The sequence below is a fragment of the Oncorhynchus gorbuscha genome, unplaced genomic scaffold (assembly GCF_021184085.1).
Source record: "Oncorhynchus gorbuscha isolate QuinsamMale2020 ecotype Even-year unplaced genomic scaffold, OgorEven_v1.0 Un_scaffold_807, whole genome shotgun sequence".
Lineage (NCBI taxonomy): Eukaryota > Metazoa > Chordata > Actinopteri > Salmoniformes > Salmonidae > Oncorhynchus > Oncorhynchus gorbuscha.
In genome coordinates, this window is record NW_025745817.1 from 196,239 (window position 1) to 217,410 (window position 21,172).

A 21,172-nucleotide genomic window follows, 5' to 3' on the forward strand; every position below is an offset into this window, starting at 1 on the left:
ATACCTGTGTTGTCATGTGCTGCTGCCATGCTATGTTGTTGTCTTAGGTCTCTATGTACTGTTGTCATGTGCTACTGCCATGCTATGTTGTTGTCTTAGGTCTCTATGTACTGTTGTCATGTGCTGCTGCCATGCTATGTTGTTGTCTTAGGTCTCTATGTACTGTTGTGTTGTCATGTGCTGCTGCCTTGCTATGTTGTTGTCTTAGGTCTCTATGTACTGTTGTGTTGTCTCTCTATGTGCTGTTGTGTTGTCATGTGCTGCTGCCTTGCTATGTTGTTGTCTTAGGTCCCTCTTTATGTGCTGTTGTGTTGTCATGTGCTGCTGCCTTGCTATGTTGTTGTCTTAGGTCTATGCTGCCTTGCTATGTTGTTGTCTTAGGTCTCTATGTGCTGTTGTGTTGTCATGTGCTGCTGCCATGCTATGTTGTTGTCTTTAGGTCCCTCTTTATGTGCTGTTGTGTTGTCATGTGCTGCTGCCTTGCTATGTTGTTGTCTTAGGTCTCTCTTTATGTACTGTTGTGTTGTCATGTGCTGTTGTGATGTGTGTTTGGTCCTATATTTTTATATATACATGTGTGTGTGTGTGTGTGTGTGTGTGTGTGTGTGTGTGTGTGTGTGTGTGTGTGTGTGTGTGTGTGTGTGTGTGTGTGTGTGTGTGTGTGTGTGTGTGTGTGTATAATTTTTAATCCCAGCCCTCGTCCCCGCAGGAGGCCATTTGCCTTTTGGTAGGCCCTCATTGTAAATAAGAAGTTGTTCTTTAACTGACTTGCCTCGTTAAATAAAGTTCAATAAAAAAATGTAAATAAATAAAAGGTATATTAACAAGTCCCAGAATGGCTCCTGATCCAGTCAGATGAACTCAGCTACTCTGTTCATTAGTTAGGGATCTTAGAAGTTCAGTATTGTTACATTTAAACATGATACAGTCCAGACTCCCAGTACAGGCTGAGTGGAGAGCTAACATGATACAGTCCAGGCTAAGTACAGGCTAAGGGGAGCTAACATGATACAGTACAGGCTGAGTGGAGAGCTAACATGATACAGTCCAGGCTAAGTGGGGAGCTAACATGATACAGTACAGGCTGAGTGGAGAGCTAACATGATACAGTCCAGGCTAAGTGGGGAGCTAACATGATACAGTACAGGCTAAGTGGGGAGCTAACATGATACAGTACAGGCTAAGTGGGGAGCTAACATGATACAGTCCAGGCTAAGTGGGGAGCTAACATGATACAGTACAGGCTGAGTGGAGAGCTAACATGATACAGTCCAGGCTAAGTGGGGAGCTAACATGATACAGTACAGGCTAAGTGGGGAGCTAACATGATACAGTACAGGCAGTGGGAGCTAACATGATACAGTACAGGCTAAGTGGGGAGTGGAGTACAGGCTAGTGGGGAGCTAACATGATACAGTACAGGCTAAGTGGGAGCTAACATACAGTCCAGGCTACATGATACAGTACAGGCTGAGTGGAGAGCTAACATGATACAGTACAGGCTAAGTGGGGAGCTAACATGATACAGTACAGGCTAAGTGGGGAGCTAACATGATACAGTACAGGCTAACATGATACAGTACAGGGAGCTAACATGATACAGTACAGGCTAAGTGGGGAGCTAACATGATACAGTACAGGCTAAGTGGGGAGCTAACATGATACAGTACAGGCTGAGTGGAGAGCTAACATGATACAGTACAGGCTAAGTGGGGAGCTAACATGATACAGTACAGGCTAAGTGGGGAGCTAACATGGTACAGTACAGGCTAAGTGGGGAGCTAACATGATACAGTACAGGCTAAGTGGGGAGCTAACATGATACAGTACAGGCTAAGTGGGGAGCTAACATGATACAGTACAGGCTAAGTGGGGAGCTAACATGATACAGTCCAGGCTAAGTGGGGAGCTAACATGATACAGTACAGGCTGAGCTAACATGATACAGTACAGGAGAGCTAACATGATACAGTACAGGCTAAGTGGGGAGCTAACATGATACAGTACAGGCTAAGTGGGGAGCTAACATGATACAGTACAGGCTAAGTGGGGAGCTAACATGATACAGTACAGGCTAAGTGGGGAGCTAACATGATACAGTACAGGCTAAGTGGGGAGCTAACATGATACAGTACAGGCTAAGTGGGGAGCTAACATGATACAGTCCAGACTAAGTGGGGAGCTAACATGATACAGTCCAGACTAAGTGGGGAGCTAACATGATACAGTCCAGGCTAAGTGGGGAGCTAACATGATACAGTCCAGACCCCCAGTACAGGCTAAGTGGAGAGCTAACATGATACAGTCCAGACTCCCAGTACAGGCTAAGTGGGGAGCTAACATGATACAGTCCAGACTCCCAGTACAGGCTAAGTGGAGAGCTAACATGATACAGTCCAGACTCCCAGTACAGGCTAAGTGGGGAGCTAACATGATACAGTCCAGACTCCCAGTACAGGCTAAGTGGGGAGCTAACATGATACAGTCCAGACTCTCAGTACAGGCTAAGTGGGGAGCTAACATGATACAGTCCAGGCTAAGTGGGGAGCTAACATGATACAGTACAGGCCAGAGTCCAGACTCCCAGTACAGGCTAAGTGGGGAGCTAACATGATACAGTCCAGACTCCCAGTACAGGCTAAGTGGGGAGCTAACATGATACAGTCCAGATGAGTACAGGCAGTGGGGAGCTAACATGACTCCAGACCCAGTACAGGCTAAGTGGGGAGCTAACATGATACAGTCCAGACTCCCAGTCCAGGCTAAGTGGCGACAGGCATGGTGTATTCCGTTGGGGACATTGACTGCGTTGATAAACAAATTTGATCCGTGAGATACATTTGGCAGGAAGTATCGAAAATAAAAATGATTGTATCAAAAAAAGTCCAGAAGTTTTGTATACGGTGCATCACTAGTATGTAATTCCTCCTCCCAGGCCCCTGGTCTTCCTCTCTGAACAGACAGGAAGAGGTCAGCACTTCCCTTTACTCATGTCTTTGTCTCTCTACCCCACTTTCTGTAGCTCCTCCCTCCGTTTGAGACGTTCTCCAAGGGTCCTACTCTCCAGTTCACACTGCGTTGGACAGGCGAGCCCAGTGATAGGTCGACGGCCCCTGTGGCCAAACCCCTCGCCACGCGGAACGCTGACGCTAGCAGCCTGACCTCCGACCCTAAGCCCTGCTCCCTCAGACCCACTCAGACCGTAGGTGAGACACGGACCGGACGACGCACTCGCACACAGACGGACTGTTGTAATTTGTAGATTTTTTATGTCTTTGCGTCCGTTATAAAGGAAGTTAAGAGGCAGTTTTGTGAGCCAATGCTAACTAGCTTTAGCAAAATGACTGGAAGTCTGTGGTGTCTGCTAGCGAACATTAGTTAGCAATTGCGCCAGTGATAGTTAGCAACATCCTTCATACTGGACACTGAGAAATAAAAGTAGTATCCACGAGTTCATCTGATTTCTGGGGAAGTAGATAAATGACCTCATTAGCAAAATCCTGAAGTATCCCTTTGAACGTGGAACACGTTAAAGAATCCCTTTGAACGTGGAACACGTTCTATGACCTCACCAAAGAATCCCTTTGAACGTGGAACACGTTCTATGACCTCACCAAAGAATCCCTTTGAACGTGGAACACTTCTATGACCTCACCAAAGAATCCCTTTAAACGTGGAACACGTTCTATGACCTCACCAAAGAATCCCTTTAAACGTGGAACACTTCTATGACCTCACCAAAGAATCCCTTTAAACGTGGAACACTTCTATTCACCCCTCTCTCTGTAGCTGTGAAAGACTCCTTCAGCAGTACAGAGTTTCAGATGAGACAAGAACACACACTTGAGGAACCGAGTGACAATCTACGCATATTCTACCAGGTGAGAGGGAGAAACACACTTGTATTCTTGACTTTAGAGCAGATTGCATTGTGCAATCCATGTCTGAATCACAGTTGTGTTGTGCTTGTCTTTTGTTCTCTTGTTATGTGTCTGACTGGAGGTGGATGGTATGAGAGACCTGGTCCTTTATAACAGGTCTGACTGGGGGTATTAGAGACCTGGTCCTTTATAACAGGTCTGACTGGGGGTATTAGAGACCTGGTCCTTTATAACAGGTCTGACTGGGGGTTATTAGAGACCTGGTCCTTTATAACAGGTCTGACTGGAGGTGGATGGTATTAGAGACCTGGTCCTTTATAGCAGGTCTGACTGGGGTTATTAGAGACCTGGTCCTTTATAACAGGTCTGACTGGGGGTATTAGAGACCTGGTCCTTTATAACAGGTCTGACTGGGGGTTATTAGAGACCTGGTCCTTTATAACAGGTCTGACTGGGGGTGGATGGTATTAGAGACCTGGTCCTTTATAGCAGGTCTGACTGGGGTTATTAGAGACCTGGTCCTTTATAACAGGTCTGACTGGGGTTATTAGAGACCTGGTCCTTTATAACAGGTCTGACTGGGGGTTATTAGAGACCTGGTCCTTTATAACAGGTCTGACTGGGGTTATTAGAGACCTGGTCCTTTATAACAGGTCTGACTGGAGGTGGATGGTATTAGAGACCTGGTCCTTTATAACAGGTCTGACTGGGGTTATTAGAGACCTGGTCCTTTATAACAGGTCTGACTGGGGGTATTAGAGACCTGGTCCTTTATAACAGGTCTGACTGGGGTTATTAGAGACCTGGTCCTTTATAACAGGTCTGACTGGAGGTGGATGGTATTAGAGACCTGGTCCTTTATAACAGGTCTGACTGGGGTTATTAGAGACCTGGTCCTTTATAACAGGTCTGACTGGGAGTTATTAGAGACCTGGTCCTTTATAACAGGTCTGACTGGCTTAGAGACCTGGGTTATTAGAGACCTGGTCCTTTATAACAGGTCTGACTGGGGGTTATTAGAGACCTGGTCCTTTATAACAGGTCTGACTGGGGGGATGGTATTAGAGACCTGGTCCTTTATAACAGGTCTGACTGGGGTTATTAGAGACCTGGTCCTTTATAACAGGTCTCTGACTGGGGGTTATTAGAGACCTGGTCCTTTATAACAGGTCTGACTGGGGGTTATTAGAGACCTGGTCCTTTATAACAGGTCTGACTGGGGGTTATTAGAGACCTGGTCCTTTATAACAGGTCTGACTGGGGGTTATTAGAGACCTGGTCCTTTATAACAGGTCTGACTGGGGGGGTTATTAGAGACCTGGTCCTTTATAACAGGTCTGACTGGGGGTTATTAGAGACCTGGTCCTTTATAACAGGTCTGACTGGGGGTGGATGGTATTAGAGACCTGGTCCTTTATAACAGGTCTGACTGGGGGTTATTAGAGACCTGGTCCTTTATAACAGGTCTGACTGGGGGTTATTAGAGACCTGGTCCTTTATAACAGGTCTGACTGGGGGTTATTAGAGACCTGGTCCTTTATAACAGGTCTGACTGGGGGTGGATGGTATTAGAGACCTGGTCCTTTATAACAGGCTGACTGGGGGTTATTAGAGACCTGGTCCTTTATAACAGGTCTGACTGGGGGTTATTAGAGACCTGGTCCTTTATAACAGGCTGACTGGGGTTATTAGAGACCTGGTCCTTTATAACAGGTCTGACTGGGGGTTATTAGAGACCTGGTCCTTTATAACAGGTCTGACTGGGGTTATTAGAGACCTGGTCCTTTATAACAGGCTGACTGGGGGTTATTAGAGACCTGGTCCTTTATAACAGGCTGACTGGGGGTTATTAGAGACCTGGTCCTTTATAGCAGGTCTGCATCCTGTTCCCTATATAGTGCCCTTCATTTGACCAGGGCCCATGGTTCACTATGTAGGCAATAGGGTCCCATTTGGTTCAATGTATTTCAGACTTGGCTGTCAAGGATGGGGAGTTTCATAGTTTCTACTGACTCATACTCTATGGTCAGACTGGCTGACCTTATGTGTAGAATTACATAGTCTATATCCTTCTCACGCTCTCCTTCTCCTCTCACCCTCTCTCTCTCCCTCCCTCCCTCACCCCCTCTCTCTCTCCCTCTCTCACTCTCACTCTCTCTCCTTCTCTCTAGTTCCTGTATAACCACAACACACAGCAGCAAACCGAGGCTAGAGATGACCTCCACTGTCCCTGGTGCACTCTGAACTGTAGGAGACTCTACAGTCTCCTCAAACACCTCAAACTGGCCCACAGCAGATTCATCTTCAACTACGTGGTGAGAGCGAGGGGAAGCGAGAGAGAGAGAGAGAGACACCCAGAGACAGTGTGTGTGTGTTTGTCTGGTGCACTCTGAACTGTAGAGGACTACAGTCTCCTCAAACTGGCCCACAGCAGATTCATCTTCAACTATGACTGCATTTAGACAGGCAGCCCAATTCTGATATTTTGCCAATAATTGGGCTGGCTGTGTAAACAGCCTAGGAGGTGAGAGAGACCGGGGGTGTGTGTGTGGGGTGGCGGGGTTGTACTGTCAGGAGCTGTACATATTGGGGGCTGAATAAGGGCTGGTTATTAAACTAGACAGGTCTGTTGTGATTGACATGTCCTATGACCTCACCAGCCCCACCCTAAAGGAGCGAGGATAGACGTGTCTATTAATGAGCGTTACGACGGGGTGCATGCTGGGAATCCTCGGGATATTCACAGTCAGCCCGGCTTCGCCTTCAGCAGGAACGGACCCGTCAAGAGATCCCCCGTCACACACATCCTCGTCTGCAGGTAACTGGGTCACACACATCCTCGTCTGCAGGTAACTGGGTCACACACATCCTCGTCTGCAGGTAACTGGGTCACACACATCCTCGTCTGCAGGTAACTGGGTCACACACATCCTCGTCTGCAGGTAACTGGGTCACACACATCCTCGTCTGCAGGTAACTGGGTCACACACATCCTCGTCTGCAGGTAACTGGGTCACACACATCCTCGTCTGCAGGTAACTGGGTCACACACATCCTCGTCTGCAGGTAACTGGGTCACACACATCCTCGTCTGCAGGTAACTGGGTCACACACATCCTCGTCTGCAGGTAACTGGGTCACACATCCTCGTCTGCAGGTAACTGGGTCACACACATCCTCGTCTGCAGGTAACTGGGTCACACACATCCTCGTCTGCAGGTAACTGGGTCACACACATCCTCGTCTGCAGGTAACTGGGTCACACACATCCTCGTCTGCAGGTAACTGGGTCACACACATCCTCGTCTGCAGGTAACTGGGTCACACACATCCTCGTCTGCAGGTAACTGGGTCACACACATCCTCGTCTGCAGGTAACTGGGTCACACACATCCTCGTCTGCAGGTAACTGGGTCACACACATCCTCGTCTGCAGGTAACTGGGTCACACACATCCTCGTCTGCAGGTAACTGGGTCACACACATCCTCGTCTGCAGGTAACTGGGTCACACACATCCTCGTCTGCAGGTAACTGGGTCACACACATCCTCGTCTGCAGGTAACTGGGTCACACACATCCTCGTCTGCAGGTAACTGGGTCACACACATCCTCGTCTGCAGGTAACTGGGTCACACACATCCTCGTCTGCAGGTAACTGGGTCACACACATCCTCGTCTGCAGGTAACTGGGTCACACACATCCTCGTCTGCAGGTAACTGGGTCACACACATCCTCGTCTGCAGGTAACTGGGTCACACACATCCTCGTCTGCAGGTAACTGGGTCACACACATCCTCGTCTGCAGGTAACTGGGTCACACACATCCTCGTCTGCAGGTAACTGGGTACACACGTCTGGGTCACACACATCCTCGTCTGCAGGTAACTGGGTCACACACATCCTCGTCTGCAGGTAACTGGGTCACACACACACACACACACACACACACACACACACACACACACACACACACACACACACACACACACACACACACACACACATCCTCGTCTGCAGGTAACTGGGTACACACGTCTGGGTCACACACATCCTCGTCTGCAGGTAACTGGGTACACACGTCTGGGTAACACACACATCCTCATCTGCAGGTAACTGGGTACACACGTCTGGGTCACACATCCTCGTCTGCAGGTAACACACACACACGTCTGGGTCACACACACACACACACACTCACACACACACACACACACACACACACACACACACACTGCAGGTAACACACTCGTCTGCAGGTAACTGGGACACACACATCCTCGTCTGCAGGTAACTGGGTACACAGGTAACTGGGTCACACACATCCTCGTCTGCAGGTAACTGGGTCACACACACACACACACACACACATCCTCGTCTGCAGGTAACTGGGTCACACACACGTCTGGGTCACACACACATCCTCGTCTGCAGGTAACTGGGTACACACATCCTCGTCACACACACACACACATCCTCGTCTGCAGGTAACTGGGTACATCCTCGTCTGGGTAACACACACACACACCTTCATCTGCAGGTAACACACACACACACACACACACACACACACACAACACACACACACACATCCACATCTGCAGGTAACACACACACGTCACACACACACACACACACACACACACACACAGGTAACACACACACACATCCTCACACACACACACACACACACACACACACACACCTTCATCTGCAGGTAACTGGGTACACTTTCTGGGTCACACACACACACACACACACACACACACACCTTCATCTGCAGGTAACTGGGTACACTTTCTGGGTCACACACACACACACACACACACCTTCATCTGCAGGTAACTGGGTACACACGTCTGGGTCACACACACACACACACACTCTTCTGTTCTCCTTCCAGTAGGATATTTACACACACTCTTTCCCTCTCCTTCCTGCAGGTAATTTACACACTCTCACTCTCCTTCAGTAGGATACACACTCTCTCACACTCTCCTTCCTGTAGGTATATTTACACTCACTCTCCTCTCCTTCCTGTAGGATATTTACACTCTCTCTCTTTCCCTCTCTTCTGTTCTCCTTTCAGTAGGTAACTTACACACTCTCCTCTCCTTCCTGTAGGATATTTACACACATCCTCTCCTTCCTGTAGGATATTTACCTCTCTCACACACCCTCACACTGTTCTCCTTCATCTGTAGGATATTTACACTCTCTCCTCACCTTCCTGTAGGATATTTACCTCTCTCCTCTCCTTCCTGTAGGATATTTACTCTCTCTCAGGATATTTACCTCTCTCCTTGCTCTCTCTCTTCTGTTCTCCTTTCAGTAGGATCTTTACCTCTCTCTTCCTGTAGGCTAAAGCATGTATGTATTCAGGTACAATTGACAGTCACTTACTAACCCCTCCCTCTCCTCCCCTTAGACCGAAGCGTCTCCTCCCCCCCAGTCTGTGTGAGTTCCTGGAGGCTGATGGAGGAGAGGGAGACCAGCAGAGAATCATCCCTGGTCACAACCGCCTCTACTTCCGTTCAGACAGCTGTACCCCCAAAACACCCCAGGAGGTAGATCACGACAGTGAGGATGAGACTGACCCCTTCTGGCTCCGAGAGAGGACCATCATGGTGAGAGACGCAAACACACACTGAGCAGGTAGCTACCACACATGGTGAGACACACACTGAGCAGGTAGCTACCACACATGGTGAGACACACACTGAGCAGGTAGCACCACCCATGGTGAGACACACACTGTACAGCAGGTATTAGGCCCATACAAACCCAGGTCTACTCTGCACCAGTACAGCCTGCAGGTATTATACAAACCCAGGTCTACTCTGCACCAGTACAGCCTGTAGGTATTAGACCCATACAAACCCAGGTCTACTCTGCACCAGTACAGCCTGTAGGTATTAGGCCCATACAAACCCAGGTCTACTCTGCACCAGTACAGCCTGTAGGTATTATACAAACCCAGGTCTACTCTGCACCAGTACAGCCTGTAGGTATTAGGCCCATACAAACCCAGGTCTACTCTGCACCAGTACAGCCTGTAGGTATTAGGCCCATACAAACCCAGGTCTACTCTGCACCAGTACAGCCTGTAGGTATTATACAAACCCAGGTCTACTCTGCACCAGTACAGCCTGTAGGTATTAGGCCCATACAAACCCAGGTCTACCATTACAACAGAGCCACACTGACATTGGGTTTGGAGTCTCCAACTTGACTCTGGATCCACTCTGACTGTTGTTCTGTCTACAGCAAATCCAGGAGTTTACAGACGTGAACGATGGAGAGAAGGAGGTGATGAAGCTGTGGAACCTTCACGTCATGAAGTATGGGTACGTACCCCGCATTAAAGCCCTGGCCTCGTTATACAGCCTCTGTTTAAAGCATCATCAGACGTTGCTGTGTGTCGTCCTCTAGACGTTGCCGTGTGTCGTTCTCTAGAGCTTCATGAGATGTTGCTGTGTGTCGTTCTCCAGACGTTGCCGTGTGTCGTTCTCTAGATGTTGCAGTGTGTCGTTCTCTAGATGTTGCCGTGTGTCGTCCTCTAGACGTTGCTGTGTGTCGTCCTCTAGACGTTGCCGTGTGTCGTCCTCTAGACGTTGCTGTGTGTCGTTCTCTAGACGTTGCTGTGTGTCGTTCTCTAGACGTTGCTGTGTGTCGTTCTCTATAAGATGTTGCTGTGTGTCGTCCTCTAGACGTTGCTGTGTGTCGTCCTCTAGACGTTGCTGTGTGTCGTCCTCAGACGTTGCTGTGTGTCGTCCTCTAGACGTTGCTGTGTGTCGTCCTCTAGACGTTGCTGTGTGTCGTCCTCTAGACGTTGCTGTGTGTCGTCCTCTAGGCGTTGCTGTGTGTCGTCCTCCAGGCGTTGCTGTGTGTCGTCCTCTAGGCGTTGCTGTGTGTCGTCCTCTAGGCGTTGCTGTGTGTCGTCCGCTAGACGTTGCTGTGTGTCGTTCTCAGACGTTGCTGTGTGTCGTTCTCTAGACGTTGCTGTGTGTCGTTCTCTAGACGTTGCTGTGTGTCGTTCTCTATAAGATGTTGCTGTGTGTCGTCCTCAGACGTTGCTGTGTGTCGTCCTCTAGACGTTGCTGTGTGTCGTCCTCTAGACGTTGCTGTGTGTCGTCCTCAGACGTTGCTGTGTGTCGTCCTCTAGGCGTTGCTGTGTGTCGTCCGCTAGACGTTGCTGTGTGTCGTTCTCTAGACGTTGCTGTGTGTCGTACTCTAGACGTTGCTGTGTGTCGTTCTCTAGACGTTGCTGTGTGTCGTTCTCTAGACGTTGCTGTGTGTCGTTCTCTAGACGTTGCTGTGTGTCGTCCTCTAGACGTTGCTGTGTGTCGTTCTCTATAAGATGTTGCCGTGTGTCGTCCTCTATAAGATGTTGCCGTGTGTCGTCCTCTAGACGTTGCCGTGTGTCGTCCTCTAGACGTTGCCGTGTGTCGTCCTCTAGAGCGTTGCCGTGTGTCGTCCTCTAGACGTTGCCGTGTGTCGTCCTCTAGACGTTGCCGTGTGTCGTCCTCTAGACGTTGCCGTGTGTCGTCCTCTAGACGTTGCCGTGTGTCGTCCTCTAGACGTTGCCGTGTGTCGTCCTCTAGACGTTGCCGTGTGTCGTCCTCTAGACGTTGCTGTGTGTCGTCCTCTAGTTGCGTTGCTCTAGACGTTGTGTCGTCCTCTAGACGTTGCTGTGTGTCGTCCTCTAGACGTTGCCGTGTGTCGTCCTCTATAAGACATTGCTGTGTGTCGTCCTCTATAAGACATTGCCGTGTGTCGTCCTCTATAAGATGTTGCTGTGGTCTTGGCCTGTGGCACTTGAGCCAATAGCTGGCACATACAGTGTGGGGTAAGCCTACATGATGAGATTATTATGGATAAGGGCTAGATTTATTTGGGGGCGGGGGGTCAAATGACCCTGGATATTTATTGTCAAGGAACATCAAGTAGGCAAGTTCATCTTTCACCTCCCTGTTCATCACTTATTAAATCTGTAGCTTAAACTGTGAATCATATCGTTGCATGACTCCATGTTTACTTCCATATGATGGTTGGATGGAAACCTGCTTAATAACATCTATTTCTCACTCATTTAGAGTTTAAAACACAACAGAATCTCTATATTATTTTTATTTTTTTAACCTTTATTCTACTAGGTAAGTCAGTTAAGAACAAATTCTTATTTTCAATGACGGCCTAGGAACAGTGGGTTAACTGCCTTGTTCAGGGGCAGAGCTACAGATTTGTACCGTGTCAGCTCGGGGATTAGATCTAGCAACCTTTCGGTTACTGGCCCAACGCTCTAACCACTAGGCTACCTGCTCTAACCACTAGACTACCTGCTCTAACCACTAGACTACCTGCTCTAACCACTAGACTACCTGCTCTAACCACTAGACTACCTGCTCTAACCACTAGACTACCTGCTCTAACCACTAGACTACCTGCTCTAACCACTAGACTACCTGCTCTAACCACTAGACTACCTGCTCTAACCACTAGGCTACCTGCTCTAACCACTAGACTTCCTGCTCTAACCACTAGACTACCTGCTCTAACCACTAGACTACCTGCTCTAACCACTAGACTACCTGCTCTAACCACTAGACTACCTGCTCTAACCACTAGACTACCTGCTCTAACCACTAGACTACCTGCTCTAACCACTAGACTACCTGCTCTAACCACTAGACTACCTGCTCTAACCACTAGACTACCTGCTCTAACCACTAGACTACCTGCTCTAACCACTAGACTACCTGCTCTAACCACTAGACTACCTGCTCTAACCACTAGACTACCTGCTCTAACCACTAGACTACCTGCTCTAACCACTAGACTACCTGCTCTAACCACTAGACTACCTGCTCTAACCACTAGACTACCTGCTCTAACCACTAGACTACCTGCTCTAACCACTAGACTACCTGCTCTAACCACTAGACTACCTGCTCTAACCACTAGACTACCTGCTCTAACCACTAGACTACCTGCTCTAACCACTAGACTACCTGCTCTAACCACTAGACTACCTGCTCTAACCACTAGACTACCTGCTCTAACCACTAGACTACCTGCTCTAACCACTAGACTACCTGCTCTAACCACTAGACTACCTGCTCTAACCACTAGACTACCTGCTCTAACCACTAGACTACCTGCTCTAACCACTAGACTACCTGCTCTAACCACTAGACTACCTGCTCTAACCACTAGACTACCTGCTCTAACCACTAGACTAACCACTGACTACCTGCTCTAACCACTAGACTACCTGCTCTAACCACTAGACTACCTGCTCTAACCACTAGACTACCTGCTCTAACCACTAGACTACCTGCTCTAACCACTAGACTACCTGCTCTAACCACTAGACTACCTGCTCTAACCACTAGACTACCTGCTCTAACCACTAGACTACCTGCTCTAACCACTAGACTACCTGCTCTAACCACTAGACTACCTGCTCTAACCACTAGACTACCTGCTCTAACCACTAGACTACCTGCTCTAACCACTAGACTACCTGCTCTAACCACTAGACTACCTGCTCTAACCACTAGACTACCTGCTCTAACCACTAGACTACCTGCTCTAACCACTAGACTACCTGCTCTAACCACTAGACTACCTGCTCTAACCACTAGACTACCTGCTCTAACCACTAGACTACCTGCTCTAACCACTAGACTACCTGCTCTAACCACTAGGCTACCTGCTCTAACCACTAGGCTACCTGCTCTAACCACTAGACTACCTGCTCTAACCACTAGACTACCTGCTCTAACCACTAGGCTACCTGCTCTAACCACTAGACTACCTGCTCTAACCACTAGGCTACCTGCTCTAACCACTAGGCTACCTGCTCTAACCACTAGGACTACCTGCTCTAACCACTAGACTACCTGCTCTAACCACTAGACTACCTGCTCTAACCACTAGACTACCTGCTCTAACCACTAGACTACCTGCTCTAACCACTAGACTACCTGCTCTAACCACTAGGCTACCTGCTCTAACCACTAGGCTACCTGCTCTAACCTACCTGCTCTAACCACTAGCTACCTGCTCTAACCACTAGACTACCTGCTCTAACCACTAGACTACCTGCTCTAACCACTAGACTACCTGCTCTAACCACTAGACTACCTGCTGCCCCAAATGAATTCGTATTAACCAGGCGCTCTAGACTAGAGGCTCCATAGTGTCTGTGGTGCAGGCTGAACGTTTGACATCCCTACTCTAATCCCTCCTCTCTCTCTCTCCCCCTCTCTCTCACCCTCTCTCTCTTCCCTCCTCCCCCCCTCCCCTCTCTCTCCCCCTCCCCCTCTCTCTCCTCCCCCACTCCTTCTCTACCCCCACTCTCTCTCTCCCCCACTCTCTCTCTGCCCCCCACTCTCTCTCCCTCCCCTCTCTCCCCCACACTCTCTCTCTGCCCCTCAGCTACATAGCAGATAACCAGATGAACGGAGCATGTCTGGCGTTTGTGGAAGGTTGCGGTGCGTACATTGCCAGGAAGAACCTCTGTAGGAACTTCCTGTTACACCTGGTCAGCATGCATGACTTTAAACTGGTTACCACGGCAACCATCAACCAGGCCATGACACGCCTCCGACACATCCAGCAGCAGGAAGGAGGAGAGTGTTGGGTGACAGCGCTGGAGTCTCCGTCTGAGCTGCAACCCGACTATGCCACATGTAATGACGACCACACGGATGGTAAGAGTAACCATGGTAATGGCCGCACGAATGGAAATGGCGATGAAGCTGGTAGTTCTGTTGCTGTGGAAACGTCCAGGCCGAGCAAGAGGCATAAGTTGTGAGGTACCCTCCGGCCCTCTCCTGGAGGAGTGATGAGTATCTAAAATGATGCCCGGTGATTGGCTGAGTGGAGGGTGAAAGAGGGTGTGTTGGTGTTGGTGGTGATTGGAGGGGATAATAAGAGAGACTCCTGATGACATCATACCAAACAAGCACTGGGTGTTGGGTTTACCGTATAGAGGTGGTGGGCCAGAATCATTTAAGTCAATTTGGACACACACACACACACACACACACACACACACACACACACACACACACACACACACACACACACACACACACACACACACACACACACACACACACACACACACACACACACACACACACACACACACACACACACACACACACACACACACACAGTCCCACTGGTTATAGCAGGGAAACCTTGGTCTAGTTTTTCCCCATGTCTGGTTATTCAGACTTGCTTTGATGTCATTAGACTGACGTTACAGTGACCATGAGGTCTGTCAACATATCACTTTAGCAATAACTTAGTCCCAACTGGCACCATATTCCTTTATACTAGTGTGCACTACTTTTTACCAGGCCCTGTTATAGACTAGGGGTGTACTTGTACATCAAGCTGTCTGCTTTAGACTAGCATTCTGTCCAGGAGGTGTACTTGTACATCAAGCTGTCTGCCATAGACTAGCATTCTGTCCAGGAGGTGTACTTGTACATCAAGCTGTCTGCTATAGACTAGCATTCTGTCCAGGAGGTGTACTTGTACATCAAGCTGTCTGCTATAGACTAGCATTCTGTCCAGGGGTGTACTTGTACATCATGCTGTCTGCTATAGACTAGCATTCTGTCCAGGAGGTGTACTTGTACATCAAGCTGTCTGCTATAGATTAGCATTCTGTCCAGGAGGTGTACTTGTACATCAAGCTGTCTGCTATAGACTAGCATTCTGTCCCGGGGGTGTACTTGTACATCAAGCTGTCTGCTATAGACTAGCATTCTGTCCCGGGGGTGTACTTGTACATCAAGCTGTCTGCTATAGACTAGCATTCTGTCCAGGAGGTGTACTTGTACATCAAGCTGTCTGCTATAGACTAGCATTCTGTCCCGGGGGTGTACTTGTACATCAAGCTGTCTGCTATGACTAGCATTCTGTCCAGGGGGTGTACTTGTACATCAAGCTGTCTGCTATAGACTAGCATTCTGTCCAGGGGGTGTACTTGTACATCAGGCTGTCTGCTATAGACTAGCATTCTGTCCAGGAGGTGTACTTGTACATCAGGCTGTCTGCTATAGACTAGCATTCTGTCCAGGGGGTGTACTTGTACATCAAGCTGTCTGCTATAGACTAGCATTCTGTCCAGGGGGTGTACTTGTACATCAAGCTGTCTGCTATAGATTAGCATTCTGTCCAGAAGTGGTACTTGTACATCAAGCTGCCTCACTACAGAAGCAGGAGGTGGGCTCCTGCCCTCTGGGCCGTTCTGGCTGTTACAAGGCTTTAGTACTTTGGTCCGAGGCCCATAGGGTCCTATATAGATCAGTGGTTCCCAAACTGTTTCACTCAGGTCCCTCTTCCAGCATTGGGGAACATCCATTTCTATGGGCACAAGCACTGTTCATGACACAAATGGTTCACACCCCTAAAATGTTGCAGATTTTAAAGCTTATTTCCTTGGGTGTCTGTTTGAGACAGACTTGGGCGTCTGTGCACTAGATAGGAAATAAGGTGCCATTTGGGATATTTGCTTTGGGACAAACTCGTTAAAAAAAATATATATATATATTAATTATAGAGATGAACCGAAAAGACTTGTCTTCACTTGGGATGGACTACGTGAACAATATAAATGTTTGTTTTCATTTTCTTTTGCTAAACGTTTTTGCTACAGTGTGCACTAATGAATACAACCCTGATGACGGACAGACTCTGCTGTATTGTATTGTTATTAAGGGGAATGGTTGGTTGTAATGATGATGCATTCTGAATTTCAACATTTGATTGTTATGTTTATTACTATGGGGGCCATTTTGAGGCTAAACTTGAGGGACGGTACACTGGTCTGAAGTCCAGCTCTTGGAAACAGTGTTGTTGGACTAGAAGGTGTCTGGCTCAGGGTAGAGACATCACTTTGCCCCCCATCCTAAACTAAATGTGTATTGCTGTCAGACCTCTGTTCAAATACTATTTGGAGTCTTTAACGTTTGCTCTAGCCTGCCTGGAGTGCTAGATGGGAGGGGAGTTGCAGTTTTGGGACTAGTCTTTAGGTCCATTTAATCCAGGCAAGCTCAATCAAACACAGATCTAGTATTTAAACTCCGGTCTGGTTAGCACTCAAATCAGTCACAGGATCCAATGGTGCTACAAGACAGATGATTCAGGCCCTCAAGCGAGCACAGATTGAGTATTTAAACTCCGGTCTGGTTAGCACTCAAGTCAGTCACAGGATCCAATGGTGCTACTAGACAGATGATTCAGGCACAGATTGAGTATTTAAACTCAGGTCTGGTTAGCACTCAAGTCAGTCAGGACAAGTCAGATGATCTCAGCGAGCACAGATCACAGTCATCTTTTGAGGTCGTCAGGTCATTAGGTCAAGGTTCAGTTACACTGCATGACCACATTCATCATCAAGCTGAAACCGCGCAGCACCCGCAGCCACTCACTGCTTTTGGGCAGGGTCCCGAATGGCTCCCTATCTGGTATACTACTTTTGACCAGGGTCCACAGGGTAGTGCACTACTTATAGGCAATGAGGTGCCATTTGGGAAGCACTCTTACTACGTTGGAGTAATTTGGCCCGGTCAGTGTTGACCTCTTCAGAAAGGTGACATGTTGACCTGCTGGACATCAACTGTAGTAAGTATTACAGTGGAGAGTTAAATGTTGGTGAGTTTCCTGACCAAAGGGAGTTGGATCTGCTGCAGATTTTCTACTGTTTTCTTCACCTGTGAAACTGTCCCAATTAGCATCTTATTTCCTATATATATAGTGTACCATAGGGCCCTGGTCAAAAGTAGTATGGACCACAGGAGGTTGGTGGCAGCTTTAATTGGGGAGGACGGGCCCTGGTCAAAAGTAGTATGGACCACAGGAGGTTGGTGGCACCTTTAATTGGGGAGGACGGGCCCTGGTCAAAAGTAGCATGGACCACAGGAGGTTGGTGGCAGCTTTAATTGGGGAGGACGGGCCCTGGTCAAAAGTAGCATGGACCACAGGAGGTTGGTGGCAGCGTTAATTTGGGAGGACGGGCCCTGGTCAAAAGTAGCATGGACCACAGGAGGTTGGTGGCAGCTTTAATTGGGGAGGACGGGCTCGTGGTAATGGCTGGAGCAGAATGGTATCTAAACATGTGATTTCCATTGCAATCAATCAGGACCCAAACAAAGGAAGCTGTTCCTACGTTCTGTAGCTGTGTGCAGTATGTTGACTAGGGTCATGTTCATTTGGCACAAAACGTTAGAAAGCACTCAAAACGAGGGAGTTGGAGGTACTATCTGTACTAATCCAATAAAACACTTATCTTCTGTTGCAAAACGTTTTTCTACAGTGTGCCTCAATGAACATGACCCAGGTTTGTGTATATATATATATATATATATATATATATATATATATGTCACTTCAGGAAAAAGGAGCAACATTTTGCTCTAGCGAACCCAGATCAGAAAATGCAAAAGAAAAACAGGACTTTGTTCACCAACATCCTAAAACCAGCTGGACGTTGGAATTGAGTAACAAAGGAGTCATAGAAAATGTTTTCTATTTAAAATAATAAAGATGTTTTGTACTATTACCATTAACGTCTCACATGGTTTTACTGGTCACGTTACTGTAACTATCTCATGGATACGGTTCTAACTCTACTGGTCACGTTACTGTAACTATCTCATGGATACGGTTCTAACACTACTGGTCACGTTACTGTAACTATCTCATGGATACGGTTCTAACACTACTGGTCACGTTACTGTAACTATCTCATGGATACGGTTCTAACACTACTGGTCACGTTACTGTAACTATCTCATGGATACGGTTCTAACACTACTGGTCACGTTACTGTAACTATCTCATGGATACGGTTCTAACACTACTGGTCACGTTACTGTAACTATCTCATGGATACGGTTCTAACACTACTGGTCACGTTACTGTAACTATCTCATGGATACGGTTCTAACACTACTGGTCACGTTACTGTAACTATCTCATGGATACGGTTCTAACTCTACTGGTCACGTTACTGTAACTATCTCATGGATACGGTTCTAACACTACTGGTCACGTTACTGTAACTATCTCATGGATACGGTTCTAACACTACTGGTCACGTTCTCATGGATACGGTTCTAACACTACTGGTCACGTTCTCATGGATACGGTTCTAACACTACTGGTCACGTTACTGTAACTATCTCATGGATACGGTTCTAACACTACTGGTCACGTTACTGTAACTATCTCATGGATACGGTTCTAACACTACTGGTCACGTTACTGTAACTATCTCATGGATACGGTTCTAACACTACTGGTCACTGTAACTATCTCATGGATACGGTTCTAACACTACTGGTCACGTTACTGTAACTATCTCATGGATACGGTTCTAACACTACTGGTCACGTTACTGTAACTATCTCATGGATATCTCATGGATACGGTTCTAACACTACTGGTCACGTTACTGTAACTATCTCATGGATACGGTTCTAACTCTACTGGTCACGTTCTCATGGATACGGTTCTAACACTACTGGTCACGTTACTGTAACTATCTCATGGATACGGTTCTAACACTACTGGTCACGTTCTCATGGATACGGTTCTAACACTACTGGTCACGTTACTGTAACTATCTCATTCACATGTTATGATGGGGGATAGACCTTCAGCGAGCTCGAGAATATAACTTTTCAGACTGGGCCAGTAGCAATGTGCCCAACTAGCCCGTCAGACCAGCCAAATGTTGTATTTCCAAACATGACACGGGCCGGCACATTTTAGACCCCGTTGTTACCCTGGCTAATAGAAATGGTCTGCTAGCCTGTCTGACCCAACATCCTGACTTCTGTCCATCTCTTGGTGTAGCTCCAATTTTGGATTGTTTCATATTTCAGACACACACAAAAAAATAACCAAAAATAGATGACTAAGCAATTTATTGGATGTTTCTGGGCCATTCGTTCTGTACAGAAGGAAGGAACATACACAAATGTCAATAATAAGCCTGATAACAAGCAGGACTGGGGGTCAATGCCATTTTAGGAAGTCGACTCACATTCCACTTTAACGCAAATCGGAATTTCAGTTAAACTCCCGAATTGAAATGGAACTGAGCCCCAACCCTGATTTACAAGTCACAGTCAGCATTCCAAATGGCACCCTATCTGATGCACTTCTTTTGACCGGCCCTATGGATCCTGGTCAAAAAGTAGTGCACTAGATAGGGGATAGGGTGCTATTTGGGACTCACACACACAGTTAAAGGAATCGGAGACGGATGTTTGCATGAAGAGGGTGGTGGATGACAGACAGCTGAGGACGATCCCCACTATAACAGGTGGCCTGGTTCCATTTCCAACCCCACAACCCTACCGCCATTGGCAACCTTTCACTGATATCCAGATGATTTGGACGTGAAGCAACACTGCCACAGAGTAACTATACAGCTATGTACTGTATCCAAGCTATAGCTTTTATCTAGCACTGTCTTACAGTACGTATGACCACTGTTAACCTGTTTAAATGTGAAACTGTCACACTCCCGAGTGGCGCAGCGGTCTAAGGCACTGTGTGTATTGCAGTGCTAGAGGCGTCACTACAGACCCTGGTTCGTTTCCAGGCTGTCACACAACCGGCCGTGATCGGGAGTCCCATAGGGTTTGGCCCAGCATCGTCCGGGTTAGGCAGTCATTGTAAATAACATTTAGTTCTTTCCTGACTTGCCTTGTTACATAAAGGTTAATTTAAATTTGAACCATCTAACTCAACAGTCAGTCTGCTGAAGAGTGCTCTGTAACCACAGCAACCATACCATCTCTGCAGAACCACAGGAAGCAACCCAAAACAGCCTCCTAGTCCCTATAGTGGTCTAGAGGAAATGGGATGTCGTTTTAAAATATAAATTCACCTCTCACAAGTTCCTCCAAAAATTCACATGAAAGTACATCAATGTCTACAAGTGAAGTTACATTACATGGTTGTGAATACTGTTAGCAAACAAAAACATTTTTTTTTTTTAAAGCACATTAAGAGCATTGAATCTGATTCAGAACACTTTGTACACCGCATGAGTTCTGCTCACACTAGAGAACTGAAAACGGGTCGACAGGGAGAGGAGAGACCGACGAAGAAGAGGTTACGATCTCTGGAGTGAGTCGTTGTTCACAGTGATGGTGTTTTATTCTGTGGTAAACCAGACCAGCATGCTTTGCAGCTCAAGTGTTTGATGAAAGGCAACGTCTCGCTCTCTGATCACTTCTCTGAGCGAGACC

The 21,172-nt window shown here is 47.6% G+C and overlaps 1 protein-coding gene across 1 annotated transcript in view; it reads left to right on the forward strand.

The window, feature by feature from the left end:
* LOC124020309 (polycomb protein SUZ12-like) overlaps positions 1-14,951 on the forward strand; it is a 36,171-nt gene extending 21,220 nt beyond the window's left edge. Inside the window, exons 10-16 of the mRNA XM_046335661.1 lie at positions 3,023-3,206; positions 3,790-3,881; positions 6,053-6,196; positions 6,542-6,699; positions 9,310-9,508; positions 10,149-10,228; positions 14,325-14,951. Of these exons, the coding sequence (XP_046191617.1) occupies positions 3,023-3,206; positions 3,790-3,881; positions 6,053-6,196; positions 6,542-6,699; positions 9,310-9,508; positions 10,149-10,228; positions 14,325-14,703 (1,236 nt within the window). The 3' untranslated portion in view covers positions 14,704-14,951. The remainder of the gene's footprint in view (positions 1-3,022; positions 3,207-3,789; positions 3,882-6,052; positions 6,197-6,541; positions 6,700-9,309; positions 9,509-10,148; positions 10,229-14,324) is intronic.
* Positions 14,952-21,172: the final 6,221 nt, after the last annotated feature.